Raw genomic sequence first — 17678 nt, 5'->3', positions numbered from 1 at the left:
AAAAGAAAGAAGAAAGGAGAAAGAAGTTAAGGGAGAGGAATAAAAGACTATGCAAACTTTTGTTTTATTTTCACTGGCAACTTCAGCGCAACAATCTGGATTTTTCGACCGTGCTCGGCATAGGATGCGAAGCTTTAACGTGGCGTCTGAATTCATATGGTTCGTGCTTGCTTCCAACATCGATCAACCGACCGCGAATCTAGGTATTTTTCTTGTTTTGCAGACTAAACTCATTCTTTTCAGCCATTGCATTTTCTCTAACAAGCGCCATAATTTCTTACGTGAATTGATCATTGAAACACTGATAGATTTATTGCCGCGCCGCTTGCAGCAAATTTGGAGAAAATGCGCGTTACAAGTATTATTATTATTATTATTATTATTATTATTATTATTATTATTATTATTATTATTTTTATTATTATTAAAATTCAAGTTTTATTGAGGGGCTTCTGGTCATTTCAGTATTCATTTGATGATCCCGGCGGGCCGAAGGTTATTCGAGGATGGGTATTTTGCTTGCAATTAAAAAAATAGCCGCCGTCAACCTCCATCTTTGCAAACCACCAGCATTGTCACGGTGTGAAAATGATTAAAAGTTAATTTGCATTTTGCAGCATTAAAAGAGACATTAAACTACAACAGTGAGACTGGAATATCATGAATCAGGTAAGTAACACATTTTCTTTTCGAATTAAAGAAGCAAACTCGAAAATCTCCAATTTTGGATTACGAAACAAGAATTCTCGCCGGCTTTAGTACAAGCTAACCTTTTGACTTTCAGGTGAAACAATTAAGAGAAAAAGCGCTAGAAAACTTCAGTTGTGATAAAAACAAGCATTCGATAATCGGGACGAGTTTAGGTAGAGATTAGTTTTACTGAAAGATCATAAACCAACTGGAAACAATCAATTAATAAAAAATATTCCACGTCTAAGCACTGGAAAAAAAGTCAGCTTTAGCCCGCGCAAAACTTTTCTAAATGACGTTTTGCTCCGCGTCACAATGGGAGACTGACAGAACGCAGTTAACAGTTAACATGTTAGTGGCAGCGTATAAAATACTGTTACAGTTTTAGCGACCAATAGGCGAGAGAAATTAACGATGGAGCGCGAAATTCATGATTCAGGTTAGTAAACGTATTTGCGCTTCGAATCAGATACGCAAATTCGAAAATTTGACATTTTAGAGGTTGGAACTCCGACGCAAAAATTCGCGAAAATGCGGCGAAAAAGTTTTTTGATGAAACTCGGATCAACTAGAAAAATCTGGACAAAAAAGTAGTAGGAAACGTAAAGTTGAAAATTCATAAAATTGATATGTCGAGATGAATTCCCGCGTTGTGTGTAGTAATGAATTTATTTTAACTGTTTTGAAACAAAAAGTAACAGCGAAATGTTTGTTTATACTTTGACACGAGTGCGGAACCTTGGCAACGCAAGTTGGCATGCGTCACAGTCACGAAAACGTCATTAAGGAGAGCCTCGTTTCCAGGCCTCATTGCTCATTTATTATTATTAGTTTTTTGTTTCGGTCATTTTTGGAGTTCAGCACAAAAATCCCGACATGGGAATTTAGTTTTACTTACAAAATTTAAATTTTGTTCCATTTAGGCGTAAACTGCATATCCCATAAAAGGTTACAAAACAAATTAGCTTGTCTAAGAGCTGAAAAGACCACAAGGTAAGTTACTTACATAACAGATAGTTAGAGCGGTCAGTTCGAATTAAGTGTCAAAAGTAATTTCGCGTTTGCTTTGGTTTTGCATTACTACGCTCTGTGATCGGTTAACAAAACTCGCGCCACTTTGTCAACCAATGGGAATCCAAACCAAAACCAATCGTGTTTTTGCCGCACGCGTTTTCCCGCGCCGGGCGCCAGTTACATGTTTTTGCTTCGAATTCTGATTGGCTCATTGTGTTGTTTACATCTGTTGCGATTGGCCAGAGTAATTACTTTGGTTTTGACGAGTTTTGGAGGAATAAAGCAACAGAATTTACATTGAGGTTCAGATATGAATAATTTAATTTTTTTGTTTTATTCCCCCACACCTCGTAGCCAAGCTAGAATTTTAATATATCGGAAAGGATCTATTACAGAACGAGAAAGGAAGAATCCTTGAAAGGCATCGTCAGGAAGTGTGTCCTGAATAGCGCACATTTTTGCCTTCTCGCTTTAAAAATTCTTTAGAAACCTTGTGAGTTTTCTTTTCAAATCCTCTCGTTATAGAAACTGATAAACATTTACCAAAGAAACGCCTGCACCGACTAACCTGAGTGTCAAGACCTCCTAAGGGGAAGGGGGAGTGCAGGGGGAGGAGGACGAGAGGTATACTCAGGCGCAGCGACAGACCTTTTGTTACAGCCGGTCACGTGAGACATTCATAAAACTGAAGCTTCTTTTTTTAAATAATTTTATCAAAAATAGAACGAGTATCTGGAAGTGAAACAAAATGCCAGTTTCAATTTATATAAGTGGGTGCAAGAGGCCTTGTATTCTAGTCACGCTCCATTGCTTTATGCAAATTTTCTAAGTGCCAAAAAAATCCTGTCTAACTGATTTGCTCTTGTGGTGGATTTATTTTGTTACGTTCATCTGGTTTCTTACAATTAGATACAGCTACCAAATTTTACAATAGAAGTTTTACAATAGTCGTTCACGTGACAAATTGTTACAAACGGCCTTCGGAGTTGAGTTCTTTGTAGTTTGAAATACTGGCCTAAAGTTCAACTTTTTTGTAGTCACTTCGACACCTTTGTTGTTGTTGTTAATGATTTTACTTTTCTGTCTTCTTCAATAGCAAATAGCAAAGTAAGTTTTCTAACGAAAGAATCGATAAATTAGTGATGGAATCGATATTTTAGCAATAGAATCGATATATTAGTGAATAAGGGGTTTCAGAGGCCAGTATAGGCCCTGCGTTTATGCTACCTAACCAGAGAAGTCAACTGCCTTCGGTTTTTCAATTTATAAAGGAAATCGGTAAAATAAATTGCAGTTCAAACTGTAATGGTCTTTTATTTCTCGGTAGAACTGCGGAAGATTTGGCGAAGAAGACTACTTCTGAAAGTTTGGAGGAGGTAAATAGATTGTTTTTTACACTGCAGAGGATAAATAAAGGTTATATTATTATTATTATTATTATTATTATTATTATTATTATTATCATTATTATTATTATTATTACTATTATTATTATTATTATTGTTATTTTCATTGTCATTGTCAGTATTATTATTATTATTATTATTATTATTATTATTATTAATATCATTATTATTATTATTATTATTAGTAGTATTATTATTATTATTATTATTATTATGTGCAGTTGATAAACGTATGGATGCTAAAATAGAACAGCAGAGGGCACGCAGCGTAACCTATGCGATCTCAAGGAACTATAAAAAGAAAACTGCTGAGTTAAAAAAAATTAGCGATAAAGTATAAAAATCCGTATAGACAATCTAAAGCTCTCTAATACAAAAAGCTATATTGAACTCCTATGCTATTCCCTCGAGGAAAGTCAATTGACGGTCGCTTTGAAAGTTCTCACTATGTTGAGAGAATAATAATAATAATAATAATAATAATAATAATAATAATAATAATAACAATAATAATAATAATAATAATTATTATTATTATTATTATTATTATTATTATTATTGTTATTATTATTTTTGTTATTATTATTATTATTATTTGTTATTATTATTATTATTATTATTATTATTATTATTATTATTATGTCGTTCAGTAAATGTGTCTATCGTATTGATTTGTTATCTAATTCATACTTTCCGCTTTCTTTAGCTTTAGAAACGTTAGTTTCTTTGGCTTCAGTACCAGTGTGTTCATTTGATGCTCGTTGTTGTTTTTCAGATTAGTTAGCTGACTTTTATATTGTTATGAAAAAGCTTGCACTCGGTACTACTGCCAATAATGTTGTCTTTGGTTTTGCTTTCCAGTGACTACTATTACAAAAGGTTCACAAAAATTAATCTTAATCTACATACTTTCGGAACGTTTTGTAAACAAAAAAAGAAATAAAACTTGTAAGATACAACTAGTCGAGTGTTGGAGGTGACCCATCCACAATGTGTGACACATACTGGTGCTTAGCTTTGTTTGTGTGTTTTACAATCTACTGTGTTTCGTGTTTTCGTTTTTCCATAATATGTATCTTGATCTAGTGACCAGCGATGAGGAGGGGAAAAGCTGGAACTGACGGATGCATGAAAACCAAACAGCAATGTCGTTTGAAGATAAAGGACAGAAGCACGATAAAAGCTAATACAAGTTATTGTCATTTCATGTTCATGTCGCTGGAGTTGGAGGAACTTGCTAAGATCCTAACTAGCTCTCTTGAAAATCATATGTTCCTTTACTTAAAGCCACCAGAAAACAGTAAAAAAAAATAAGGAAGAAACAGTGCCAGATCTGGAGCGAAAGGTGGCGGAACAAGACTGTGTGTAAAGAAATGCCCCATTGGACACCCAACATCAGATGAAGATGCTGCAGAAACCGTTACAGGAGGTTAACATCTCTGAATTATTATAGCTTTTCCTTTATATTACACAATTTTAATAAGAAATACCAGGATTAAAATTTTTGTCCGTACTCTCAAATTCATAACCACTTGCTACAGTACAATAAACAGTATCGCAGGAAAGTACTACTCAGGAGCGTTAAAAAAACAAAACACCAAAATACCACAATGTAGGAAATCACCCACATACTACAAAAGCTAAAGAACGTCATTTGATATAATAAGAAACCCACCACAGGAAACTACTAAAAGTAGCTTTATTTGAATGGCCACACCGTAGAAATTTAATCCACGACTCAAAGGCTAACGCGACATTGCGGTGAATAGTAAGTCAGGAAAATACTGCTTCATAGCTTCCATTTGAGTGGTCGCAAGGTTTGAGAGTGAGAAAAACTGTATTTCAGCAATTTGAAATTTTCTCTTGGGGTAAAAATAAGCAACAATGTTTTTATGTTCCATTTTATAGAGGGATGCTACTATAGGAACACAACAGAGTGAACTGAACAAGACATCGAAAGCCCTCTCAGACGCCGAATCTAATAAACGATCTTGAGAACCGAGTATCGGAGAAAGGCAATACTATCATTGAACTGTACAGTCTGAGGGAGAAAGACCAGGAAAATGACTAAAGCACATCTGGACGAGTTAAACCACGCCTTGAATGAGAATATTGCAAGACTCAATCGAGCTAATCAAGAGCTACAGGAGAGAGATGGAAAACTTAATCACATGACGCAAAAGAGATGGAAGGAGGAATGCTAATGAATGTGAAAGAATTCATAAAGAGCACCAGCAAGAGTTAGAAGCCGTGAGTTCAAAACATGTTTCCGAATTGGAAGATCTAAAGTTGTTGACGAATAAACAACTGGAAGAAAAAGGCCAAGAGTATGGTGGCCTAGGGTTGCCATAAGGAAATTCCCTCACTTTTACAATTTCCACAACGATTATTTTAATTTCAATCGTTGTTTTATACTTAATTGAAAAAAAAAACGTAAAAAAGTAAAAAAAAAAAAAAATGATTTGAATTTGAAATTATGATAAAGGTATGCTTGTTTAAAAATGAACATCAAAGAAAAACGAAATCAATTAAGAAATAAATGAAACTGAATCTTTAAAAAATAAAAGCTAAATTAAACTAAAACTAAAAGGAAAAGGAAAATGAATTCAAAAATTTATCCATGGCCTATCTTTGCCAAAGGTTTTTATTTTCTAAACACGAAAAAAAAAAATGGGCGATGGCCTAGCGTCGCCATAGACCAGAATTCCTTTAGAATGTGCAATTTAAGACCAGGATGCCTTTTGGGGTATGCTATTCAAGATGGCGACTGCTCACATTCGAAACAACGATTGGCAGGAGGACGAGGGGTTAAAAGAGGCTTTAACTCGTTATGTGAGGGAAAACCTTCGTCGAAATGAAGTTTTAGACTTTGTGTCGAGAGATTTCAGTGACTATGCGTGGAGCCTGGGGACGCTGGACAGAAGACTTCAGTACTTCGGCATAACGTACACTGACCGAACTGTTCAGGTCGACGAGGTCGAGGACGCAGTGAAGCAAGAAATGCAAGGGCTGGGGAAACTTCTTTGATACCGTGCGTTGCACAAGAAACTCAGACAAGTGCACGACCTTAATGTCCCACGGGATCATGTGTATGCGGTAATGTATAATGTAGATCCAGATGCACTCGCTGAAAGGGCTCCTCAATATAAAAAGAAGAAGGCCAAAGGCAACTTCATATCACGAGGCCCGAAATGGGTTCACTCTCTTGATGGCCATGACAAGCTAATGGGCTATAAAAACAGCACCTTTCCTATTGCTGTTTATGGATGCATTGTCACTTGCACATGCAAGTCTAATGTCATTGCAATGGCAACATTTTCCTCTGTCGATAAAAAAAAATGTTCTGACAAGAGTTGAATTTCTGCACTGCTTCAATCTCTTACAGCACATGTTTTCTTCCATGCTAACAATCTTTTGAACCGATGAAACTGTCAAAGTAAGACCACTGCTTAAAGCTTGTCTTCCTCCTGTCCCATTCTCATTAACAAAGCATGTTTAATTACACCATGTTTTAGAGCGTAAAAATAGTATTAAAGAAACTGATACAGTGGCTAGTACTCATTATGCAAACAAGTTTTCACTTTGGCTAACCACCACACAAAACTGAGGAAAAAACAAAAACCTCTGGTACTCAGGGTAACAAAACAGATGTTTAAGGTTGTGTGAGAATTGGGCTAGAAAAGAGCTTGTCACTCCAATGGAGAAAGCCCCAACAGTTGACAGTACCTGCTGCACTTATGATTTGTAACAAACGTGGATATGGCATTCGCTGAAAGATTTCCTACACAAAACAGTAAGTCCGTGGGGTTAAGCTCCTTAGAGGCAATTTCAGGGTCAATCAGGCTGTACTCGCACCCTTGAATGTCCAGTAGCATGACCTCTTTCTCTGATCTTTCGTACGTAAAATGCGCAAGGCATTCAGCCTTTTCAAACAATGCAGAACGGTCACCTTTACAACAAGCATTGCCATTATTATTAACGTATTTTCGAAAAGTTCCATCAACAAACTCTTCTATGGTCACATACTCCTCTCCAATCTTCCCCATGAAGATCTTCTTATAGGAAAATGTCTCTCTGAAAAGTATTTCGTTGTCTTGTGCAACGAGTTCTTCTTTGAGCTTTGCGGTGAAATTTCGTGCCAAGTAATGCATCTGAACCACTTTCTTTGTGTGCTCTTTAAGGGTCTGTCCCAACTCAAGGATATCCTTTTTTGCGTTTTCAAGGTATCGTTTTACGGCCCATGTGGACCCTTTGAATTCTCCGCTGCCAGAAGCTTTGAACGCTTTCCGAAACCCCCCAGTTCCAAAAGGCTCGCGTTCGATGTTTAACTCGACAGGCGTTGCTTTTCCCGATCACGCCATTTCTGTCATGTTGAATTGATGTATGTCTATCACATCGGTAGTTTTGGTGATCAGCTTGCCAAGTCTCAACATCTCTGCAACCGAAACGCTTCTTGGCACAAACTTGCTTGGACTTCCTCGACTTGTACACGGTTCTGACAACGCAACGGATGGCCCTGGGCTCTTGTCATTTGTATTGTCATTTCTCTTTCGCTTTCGTGCTGGACCGTCTACTCCGACTCCTACCTCAGCAGCGACCTCAGCCATGTTGGAAGCCCTCGTGAGCTCAATGAATCGCACATGGATAACCTTCAGGGACGGTAGCTGCTTCATCGATGAGCACGAGGCCCCTGCTCTCCAGCTAGTACGTCACAACACATTGTATCTGGCATTCCGTAATGATTCATGCAAGCCTTTTTTATGTTTTCAATTGATATTTCGTTGAATTCGTGGAATGGGACGAACTCACGAGCTCCGCTGCAAGAATATATCTGCGCTTTTCCAGAAACCTCAGCATTCAGTTGCTGGACCACGATCGTCTCTAGACCCTTCGAAGACGTCCCCGAGTCCTTCTTTGTCATATTTCTGCAGCGCTTTTCTTTCATTTTGTTTTTGAACTTATTCCAGTCGGACATGGCGTCGGTGCTGCCTTTCGATCACACTTCTCTCACCAGGTAAGGCGTTCTGGGTACAAAGTAATAGTTGCGCGGTCCAGAGGAATTCTGGTCTATGGCGACGCTAGGCCATGGTCGTTTTTATTTAATTTTTTTGTCTTGTTCAGTAAAAAAAAGCTATGGCAAAGATAGGCCATGGATAAATTTTTAAATTCATTTTCCTTTTGAAATGATTTTTTTTTTCAAATTGTTTTAGTTTTACTTTAGTTTTAATTTAGTTTAGCTTTTATTTTTTCTAAAGATTCAGTTTCATTTGTTTTTCTTTGATGTTCATTTTTAAACAAGCATGCCTTTATCATAATTTCAAATTCAAATCAAGTTTTTTTTTACGTTTTTTAAGGTTTTTTTTTTTCAATTAAGTATAAAACAGCGATTGAAATTAAAATAATCGTTGTGGAAATTGTAAAAGTGAGGGAATTTCCTTATGGCAACCCTAGGCCACCATACAAGAGGTGGAAAAGCTGAAGCAAATGTACGACAGTGAGGGGCATGAGTTGCGAGAGTACAATCTGATGTTCTAAATTCTTTTTGACTGTGGTCTGTTTGCCACAGTCAACAAGAATTTAGAGCATCATATTGCTACATTAAAAGAACTTAGTGACTTAGTCACAATGCTGTGGCTTGTTTGAGAGGGACAGATGAAACCTTAGAGAAGGTTCAGCGTCGGTTGGAAGAGCAGGAGGCTTCACGCGTGAACGATATCAGTCTGCTTGAAAATGACTTGAAGAAAATGTCTGCAGAAATTGCCGAGTTACAGGAGGAGATGGCGCATGAACCCGTCGCGCCACGCTTTCTTCCCAAACCAAGACTGACGAGCCAGTGCGATTCAATATCTCGTGTACAGGATAGCAAGGGACAAATCTTCAAACCAACACCTTCAGCGCCACAAGGCGAACCCACAGACCAGAAAGAGCACTTCAGATTTATGGCGGAACCCAACGCATTACAGAAGAAAGATTTGTTGTTCTTTCAATTGTCTGTTATGTAACGAACATACCGGAGGTTCTTTTGCCGTGGCAAGTTTCACAGGTATTTGATGCTGTTTTTATTTTAATTAACAATTATCAACGACAGACTGACTCCAAGACTTAATATAGTTTCAGGGAAATGCTTGTTGTTACCAAGTTTAAAATGCAAATGTAAAAAAAAGTGGGAAATGTGTTCTGTTTGTGATCAGGTTTGACAATTTTCAAATACCGTGACATGTCACGCATAATCAAATCAAGTGGAGCTAACACCAATTTGATGTTATTCCTGCCCAAAGCGTCACTCAACTAAATCTTCCAGGGAAGTTCTACCTCGAAGAGTTAGGATAGTTTCATCGAGCTTATGCAAAAACAAAAAAGAAAAAAACCAAAAAAGAAGAGGATGAAATAAAGAAAAACCGAGAAAAACCCGCTGTGGAACTTTATAAGCGTGGCTCATGCAAACGCATTTTAATGGTTAGAGTTTGCTGATTTTGGGAGAACAGATGTTTGGCTTAAAAAATATCAAGAAATTTTTGGAAAGGAACGCCGCACCTCTGAGAAAAACAGTTTCGAAATTGCCTCACATTTGGCCCAAGACATTTTCGCGATCGCAAGGAAATTGCAAAATTCCATAAAAAATTAAGTTTTATGTTAAGTCGGGATATTTTCCTTTAAGAACGTTTTTTAGACGATAAACAATACAAGCAATCGATATGAGTCCACAGAAATGACGCGAAATATATTTCATTGAGCTTCAAATTCTGCATATATTTTGCGTGACATCAGGGTCAGTAAGGGTCAAAACCAGGGGGGTGGTCAAACTACGAAACGCAACAGCAAGAGAATTGCTAAATAGCATCATTCATTATCATTTCGGACAGACATTAAATGGTGAAAGTTTGAAGGAAATCGGCCGACCCCCATCTTTCACCTCTGCCTGGTTTTCTCAGACAATGACTCTTAAAATACAGATGGTCGTTAACTTGGCACCAGTATCGCTAAGCAATAAAAAAGTGAACTTCTACACTTTTCCAAGATTGACTTTTCTGAAAACAAAAAATGCCACGGAAAATGCTTACAAGAGCATTTTTGAACCTCTAGATTTCAAATTTTTCTGGGGAAGCATGCCCCCACACACCCCCTGTCGGCGCTCGAAACTTGCCTCGTCTTGTTCTGAAGTCTGGCTGGTCGCCCAACAGGCGTTCGGCCAGCGTGCGGTTAAACCTTTCAACATTTGCCTGGTCACGGTGAATTTCAGTGCGCCCGCGCCGAATTCGAACTTTGTGATTTTCCATTTCTTTGGTGACAGAGCCCATAAACTCGTGGCCAGGGTCAACTTGGAGCAACTGACGCCATTTCAAAGGCCCGCGTTTGTAGATTTTTTTTAAAATAATGCGCAAGCTTCGGCAGCCTCTTTGGATGTTAGAGGCTCAGCTTCTTTGAATCGGCTTGCAAAATCAACAACAGTCAACGCATATTTATAAGTATTTCGTCCCCGACCACGTGCCTAGGTGTCCTACGGCAAGAAAAGAAGGTTGGCTTGGTGAACAGCGTTTGGCGCGGACACATCAAATTTGGGGCGAGGAATGGGTTTTGGAGATGGGCTTGCTTAATCAACCACTTCTTCGCGGTATCTCCAGGGACTTTGGCCGCCAGGGAAAGCTTTTTAATGGCTGTCATACCTTTCCAGTAACCTTGCAGGTTGTAGTAAATCTTATTTAGCTTGTTAACAAGCTTGGAGTCCATCGTATATATAATTTTCACAAATTGAAATTTTGTTAAAGGAATCGAAAAGCGGTGTAACCTCCGGTGCCCACAAACAGAAGCTCGCTGTAACTCCCATTGCGTGCCTACATTTGACGTCATAATCCGGGACATTTTCCATGTGCCCAGTCTCAGAACAACAAGTCGCCATGTTTGTACTAGCATGTTTTGTTATTCAATTCGTTGAGTTGTGGACACTTTGAATTCGAAACAGTCGGTAAGTTCTGTCGTATTCCGTGTGTATTGTTATTTCGCTCGTTAAAGGTGTAATAGGCCTTATCACGGTTTTCGACGCCATTTTGACGAGTAGGCAAACACGTCTGAAATAATAGTGTTTGTATGGAAATCCGATGTCAAATAATTTTCATAAAACATCGCTTCTGAAAAATTCATGAATTGGAAACTTTTGGTACTAGGAAAAGGATTTTAAGAAAAAGATTGGAGGGATGTAGCTGTGCCAGAAAGCGTCCAGTCGTCTTTTGAACTTTCCATACATTTCCCTGTATTTTTTCCCGCGAACTATTTTTAGTAGCAATTCACGGCTGGCTCGCTATACAGACAAACACTCCTTTCTGGCACACGCTTTCTGGCACAGCTACATCCCTCCAATTTTTTTCTTAAAATACTTTTCCTAGTGCCAAAAGTTTCCAATTCATGAATTTTTCAGAAGCGATGTTTTACGAAAATTATTTGACATCGGATTTCCATACAAACACTGTTATTTCGAGCCTGTTTGCCTACTCGTCAAAATGGCGTCGAAAACCGTGATAACGCCTATTTCTTTTCGTAGAAAACCTGCCTTATTGACTACCTTATTGACTGCCCTATTGCCTAACTGGATGTTTACCCGACGTGATGACTGGAAATGTTGTGGAATTGTCGATGGAATATTTGTAAATAAATGGTTGAGTTTTCGCATTCGAATCTTACGCATATGGTCTTGGGAACTGCGTAATAGTTTTCGACTACTTCGAATCGGCGGTGGAGTCAGATTCATTCAGTAGAACTTTAGAAGTTTGACTTGTTTCTTGCGAGTATTTGGAAGTAGCGAAGGGATTGTAATTGTTGTATCGGCGTTATCTTTCGACTTGGAACACTTTGATTTTGGAACACTTCAATTCTGGAATTATGGAAGGTGATTTTGAGTTACAGTTGGATTCTTCGCATCTTGAAACGAGTGATCGCGCACTTATAACCGTATTAGGCGGTTCGATGGAAATGGAAGAAGGAAGCGGCGCCAGAAATACTCATGTTAATACGCACTACGTGGATCAAGACGTCGAGGGGTATTTGAATGAGAAGAAACGCGCTCTGAACAAGTCACGCTCTGGCTATATTGGAAATCTGACCAGAATAAGCAACGAGATTACCCGTTTGATGGAACGCGGCGGCACTCAGGAAGAAATTTCAAAGGAAATGGAAAATCTCAATGACGCGTGGATCAAATTTGTTGATGCGCATGATAAATATTGCAAGTGTTTGGATGCTAGCGTTGACAGTTTGGCGTTGGGAAAGGCTGAGGAAGCTTATAAGGAGCAAATGGAGCGAAAAGTAAATCTCGATTCTGCTGTGAAATCTTGGCGGCCCGCGTACCAACACAACAGTGTATTTTCAAGCTTAAGACCTAAGGGTCCGGGTAGTGACGTTTCCAAACCAAGTTCAAAGTCATCTACGCGTACAATGTCCCGAAAAAGGGAAGCCCTGGCGTTAGCTCAGCTTAAAATCCGCCAGTTGAAAGCTCGTCAACGATTGGACGAAGAGGAACGAGAAATTCGAAAGAAAAGAGAGTTATTGGAAGCCGAAATAGAGGCAGAAAAGGCTGAAGTGTCACTACGAATTTATGAAGGAGAAATAGGAGAAGATAGAAGAGACATTGAGTTAGTAATCAGTCACGACGAGGAATGTTGGCACCCACCTAAATCGCAAGGTGTGGCAGATCCAAGAGGTACTTTAGAGCCCCTTACAGTGGATCACACATCACCTCTCAAACCAGAAGTCCCTGCCATTCCTCTTTTGTCTACGATTAATTATTTAAACGAAACAGTTCCTGGATCATTTACACCACACTCTAAACAGGACACCCTTGTTGTTCCTGCCGCATTGCATAACTCAGTTCAGCCAAATGGTTATGCAACTTTACAATCAGTCTCTCGTCCGTCAAATGACAGACAGCTTAGATTTACGCCCTCATTGGATAACCCTACCTTTGGAACTGTTGGTGCTGTTACATCATCCGTGACATCTACAAGTACCACAGTCACACGTTCGTCAGTTGTACCCGAAGTACAGCCCCGGGAATTGCGACGCACCACTGCTCACTTGTTAAGTAGGGATTCTGCTCCTTTATTTGTTGATTCTGTGATATCCAGTATGAATTCTTCACAGACATTGTATGGACAGCCTGTTAGAGAATCGTGGTCTTCGGCTTGGCAGATGCCACGAACTCAGACGTCACAAAATGTGAGATTCTGTACAACACCAGTACAGCATTTTGACAGTGGAAAGGAAATGGTGAAGGCACTGAGGCAAGTGGTTACCTCGCCAAAAGTCCAGTACCTCAAGTTTGACGGAGACCCACTCAGATATGTGACCTTTATTCATAACTTCGAAACTTATTTGGAACAGGACAACCCTGACGACTCTAGGCGGCTACAAGTACTGATCCAGCACTGTACGGGAAAGGCAAGAGAAGCAATTGAGAGCTGTGCAAATTTACCTGTTTCTGATGGTTATCGAGTGGCAAAGGAAACATTGCGCGAGAATTTTGGAAAGCCGCATATAATTGCAGATGCACAAATTAAGAAGCTGCTACGTCTTTCTAGCCTGAAGAATGCGGATGGACCTTCCTTATTGGACTTTGGTAGACACTTGGACAATGCTAATCGAACCTTGACTGGAATGGGCACAGACTATGTGGCTGACCTTAACCACATGAACACTTTGAGAGAACTTACTAAGAAGTTGCCGATGTTCCTCCGTGCAAAATGGACCGAGTACGCTGGGAAAATCATTGTATCAGATCGTAGACCTAAGTTTCAAGATTTTGTGAAGTTTATCAAAGAAAGAGCCAAGGTGGTGGACAATGAGTTTGGACACGACATGAATACTGGACCCTCTAAAGAAGCAGTTTTCAGAAGAAGTAAGGGAAATCAGAGCAGACCTCTCCCAGATTTATCAACGTTCTTGACTGGAACTGAACCAAGACGTGGTCCTCAGATTGAACATGAGAGAGGACCAAATTTTGTAAACAGGCAAGCTCCTTGTCTGGTTTGTTCCCGACGACACGAAATATGGAAGTACGAGAGGTTCAGGGGTTTCACACATGAAGAGAAGAGGAAAGTTGTGCAACAAGGTGGACTTTGTAACAAATGTCTTGTAAAGGGGCATATTGCTAAGGAGTGTCCTAAAGTGAATTTCAAATGCCACAAGTCTGGATGTGGAGGTAATCACCACACCTTAATGAATCGTTACACAACAGCAACTGGAGGAGAACCTAAAACTGGAACTGGTCTTAGAGAAAATAAGGTTGATTCAAACAATGGTAATGCTGAACAACAGTCACAGGCAAGACAAGGAAATGCTTTGCCTAGTAATGTTACTGGGGCCGGCAACGATAGAGAAACCGCTGTGGCAACAACTGGGGCCGGAGAAAACCGAGTGTGTCTTGGGATCGTGCCAGTCAAAGTTCAAGGAAAAGGCGGTGACAGGATGGTTGAAACATATGCCTTGCTTGACAATGGTTCGGAGGTGACACTGTGTCACGAAAGGCTAGCGAAAGAACTTAAGCTTGATGGAGATAGACTTAGTTTCACATTGACTGGAATGACGGGTTCAGCGCAGGTGGAAAGTTGCCTTGTAGATTTGGTTGTGAAGTCTATGAATGAGTCAGTTACTGTTGAATTGTCGAATGTAAGAACAGTCAATAACATGCCAATTTCTACAAGTTGCATCGTGAAGACAGAAGACCTTGCTCGCTGGCCTCACCTTCGAGATATTGACATTCCGGTGATAGAAACTGGAGAAGTTATGCTGTTGATTGGACTGAAGGAGAATCCCAGCCTGTTCCTTCCACTTGAGTGTAAATCTGGTGAACGCAATGAGCCGATAGCTATCCGATACAGCTTAGGATGGACGGTGATGGGTCCAATGGAGGATCAGAAAGGAGATCACAGTTGTTCTGTGAACTTTGTCCGCACAAAGGAAAGTCAGTTGACTCAAGAGGGAGTCCACCCCAACATCGAGCCATTTGAACATTTGTGTAATGAAACTCTCCTCGACAGAGAAACTGGTTTAGTGGAAGGAAATGCAGATTACACAAGGAAGCAAGAGGAAACCGTTAGTGGAGAGCACGGACAAGACAGCAGTGAAGCAAAACATCAAATGCATGCGAACTTCCTTCAGCCCAAGGAAGATGTTAAACATGACACTGATAACGAAATCTTGCATCGCCAACTCGAGCGGCTTTGGAAAACCGATTTTGAGGACGCTGTTGTTGGAATAGACACCCTTCCATCAGTTGAAGACAACAAAGCCTTGAACAAGATGGAACAGTCCCTGCAAAGAGTTGGTGACCACTTCCAGGTTGCCCTGCCATGGCGTGAAGAATCACCATATCTCCCCAACAATAAACCAATGGCGGAACAAAGGTTACAACTTCTGAAGAAACGACTGCTTAAAGATGAAGATTTGCTTACGAAGTACCGAACCACGATGCAAGAGTACATAGCTAAGGGACACGCCCAGAGAGTCCCAAGGGAAGAGTTAAATGCAAGAGAACGACCAGTGTGGTACCTTCTACATCACCCTGTGACACACCAGTTGAAACCAGGAAAAGTCAGAGTGGTCTTTGATTGTGGTGCAAAGTACCATGGAACTTCCCTCAATCAGCAATTGTTACGAGGCCCTGACTTAACGAATTCATTAGTAGGTGTGTTGATCAGGTTTCGCCAAGAATTTGTTGCCATGGCAGCCGATATGTTTCACCTGTTTTTACCTGTTTCACCAGGTTTACGTTGACCCTGAAGACCGTGATGTATTAAGATTCCTCTGGTGGCCCAATGGAAACTTAAATGAGGAACCACAGGAGTACCGTATGGTGAAACACCTATTTGGCGCGACCTCATCGCCAAGTTGTGCGAACTTTTGCCTAAAGAAAACAGCATCGATTTATCAAGCAGAATTCGACCCTGTAACAGTCCAAATCGTGAAGAAGAACATGTATGTTGATGATTTGATGAAATCTGTCAGTTCACCCGCGATTGCGTTAAGTCTGTCTACACAACTACGTGAATTGTTGGCGAAAGGTGGCTTTAGGTTGACAAAGTGGCTTAGCAATGACCGGAACGTGTTAGCTGGAATACCAGAATCAGAAAGAGCAAGTTCAGTGGTCAACCTGGACCTAGAAAATTTACCGACTGCGTGTGCGCTTGGTTTGAAGTGGAACGTAGAAGCCGATAAGTTTGTCTGGGAGGTGTCAGCCAAAGTTCAGCAACTACTGGAAGAGAAGCCAATGACCAGACGTGGGATCTTGTCAATCGTGAGTTTGTTGTTTGATCCACTTGGTTTCATTGCCCCCTTCATAATGAAGGCCAAGCTATTGCTACAGGAACTTTGCCGGAAAAGGCTAGGTTGGGATAGTGCCATTAATGAACAAGAAAGGGTTCAATGGTTGCACTGGCTAGAAGACCTTCCAAAATTACAAGGACTTAAAATTGAACGATGTATTAAGCCGAAAGACTTTGGCGAAACGAAGAGTGTTCAGCTGCACATTTTCTCAGATGGATCACGTGTAGGGTATGGAGCGGTAGCTTACCTGCGCTTCGTTGATGTCTTCGACAGAATCCATTGTAGCTTTGTGATGGGTAAGGCTCGACTGGCCCCTATCCATGAGATCACTATTCCAAGGTTGGAATTATCTGCAGCAGTTATTTCAGTTAAGCTGAAACAAATCATACGTGAAGAGTTGGAAATCAAGATCGATCAAGTGAATTACTGGACTGACTCTACGACAGTGTTGAGATGTCTAAACAATGACACCAAGCGGTTTCACACCTTTGAGTCGAATCGCCTCACCACGATTCGTAGCTTATCGTCCACCTTAGACTGGAGATACGTCAACCGAGATGATAACCCAGCAGATGATGCATCCAAGGGGTTAAGGCTTGACGAGATGCTGAAGAATAGTCGATGGTTAAATGGTCCAGCGTTCCTTTGGAAGGAAGAAACCTCCTGGCCAGCATTGATTGAAGTGCCAACCTTGAAAGATAGTGACCCTGAAGTCAGAAAGGAAAGCAGGATCTACACCGCTGCTGCTGTGCAAGATCCAATAGAAAGTTTGATACAGCATTACTCTTCGTGGTGGAAATTGAAGAGAGCGTTTGCTTGGATGTTACGGTACAAGAAGTTTCTCCAGTGCAACGTTTGCAAGCCGGAAATTGATGGTGCCCTTGATAGCGCTTCTCCCCTAACAAGTGTAGATAAGATAGTTGGAAACCTACTCATAACTGAGCTACAGAGTGCTGAGGAGGAAATTGTTCGACAAGTCCAGAAAGCGACCTTTCCAAAGGTGTTTGAGGCACTTAGCAAGCTCTCACCTGGTGCAAACGAACGGTTAATGAAGAAGACAATACAGAAAGTGGGCTCCTCAATCTTCAAATTGAATCCAAAGTTGAGAAATGGGTTACTGTCCGTTGGTGGGAGATTACAGAGTGCTCCTGTAGATGAAGATTTGAAATATCCTTATATCCTGCCCAATGATCACCACGTGACGGAGCTAATCATCCAGCACAGCCACGAGAGTGTGGGCCATATGGGTCAGGAATC

General features: G+C 40.2%; 2 protein-coding genes, 1 long non-coding RNA gene and 1 pseudogene across 3 annotated transcripts in view; 3 read left to right on the top strand and 1 right to left on the bottom strand.

The window, feature by feature from the left end:
• The window catches only part of LOC146455805 (uncharacterized), a 118673-nt gene that overhangs the window by 68094 nt on the left and 32901 nt on the right, over positions 1-17678 (top strand). The window lies entirely within an intron of this gene.
• On the top strand, positions 1027-3822 carry LOC146455809 (uncharacterized). Its single transcript, XR_014858951.1, has 4 exons — positions 1027-1129; positions 1614-1683; positions 3032-3206; positions 3817-3822. It is a non-coding gene; the product is annotated as an uncharacterized LOC146455809 (long non-coding RNA).
• LOC146455808 (uncharacterized) lies at positions 6130-10838 on the bottom strand (annotated as a pseudogene).
• LOC146455807 (uncharacterized) lies at positions 10300-15872 on the top strand. Its single transcript, XM_085093824.1, has 2 exons — positions 10300-11073; positions 11647-15872. The coding sequence occupies exon 2, from the start codon at positions 11985-11987 to the stop codon at positions 15870-15872; it is 3888 nt and encodes a 1295-aa protein (XP_084949950.1). The 5' UTR covers positions 10300-11073; positions 11647-11984.

Source organism: Pavona decussata, unplaced genomic scaffold (assembly GCF_977016875.1).
Source record: "Pavona decussata unplaced genomic scaffold, jaPavDecu1.1 SCAFFOLD_269, whole genome shotgun sequence".
Lineage (NCBI taxonomy): Eukaryota > Metazoa > Cnidaria > Anthozoa > Scleractinia > Agariciidae > Pavona > Pavona decussata.
Note: the sequence above shows the minus strand (reverse complement) of the source record. Positions and strands in the feature narration are given on the sequence as shown.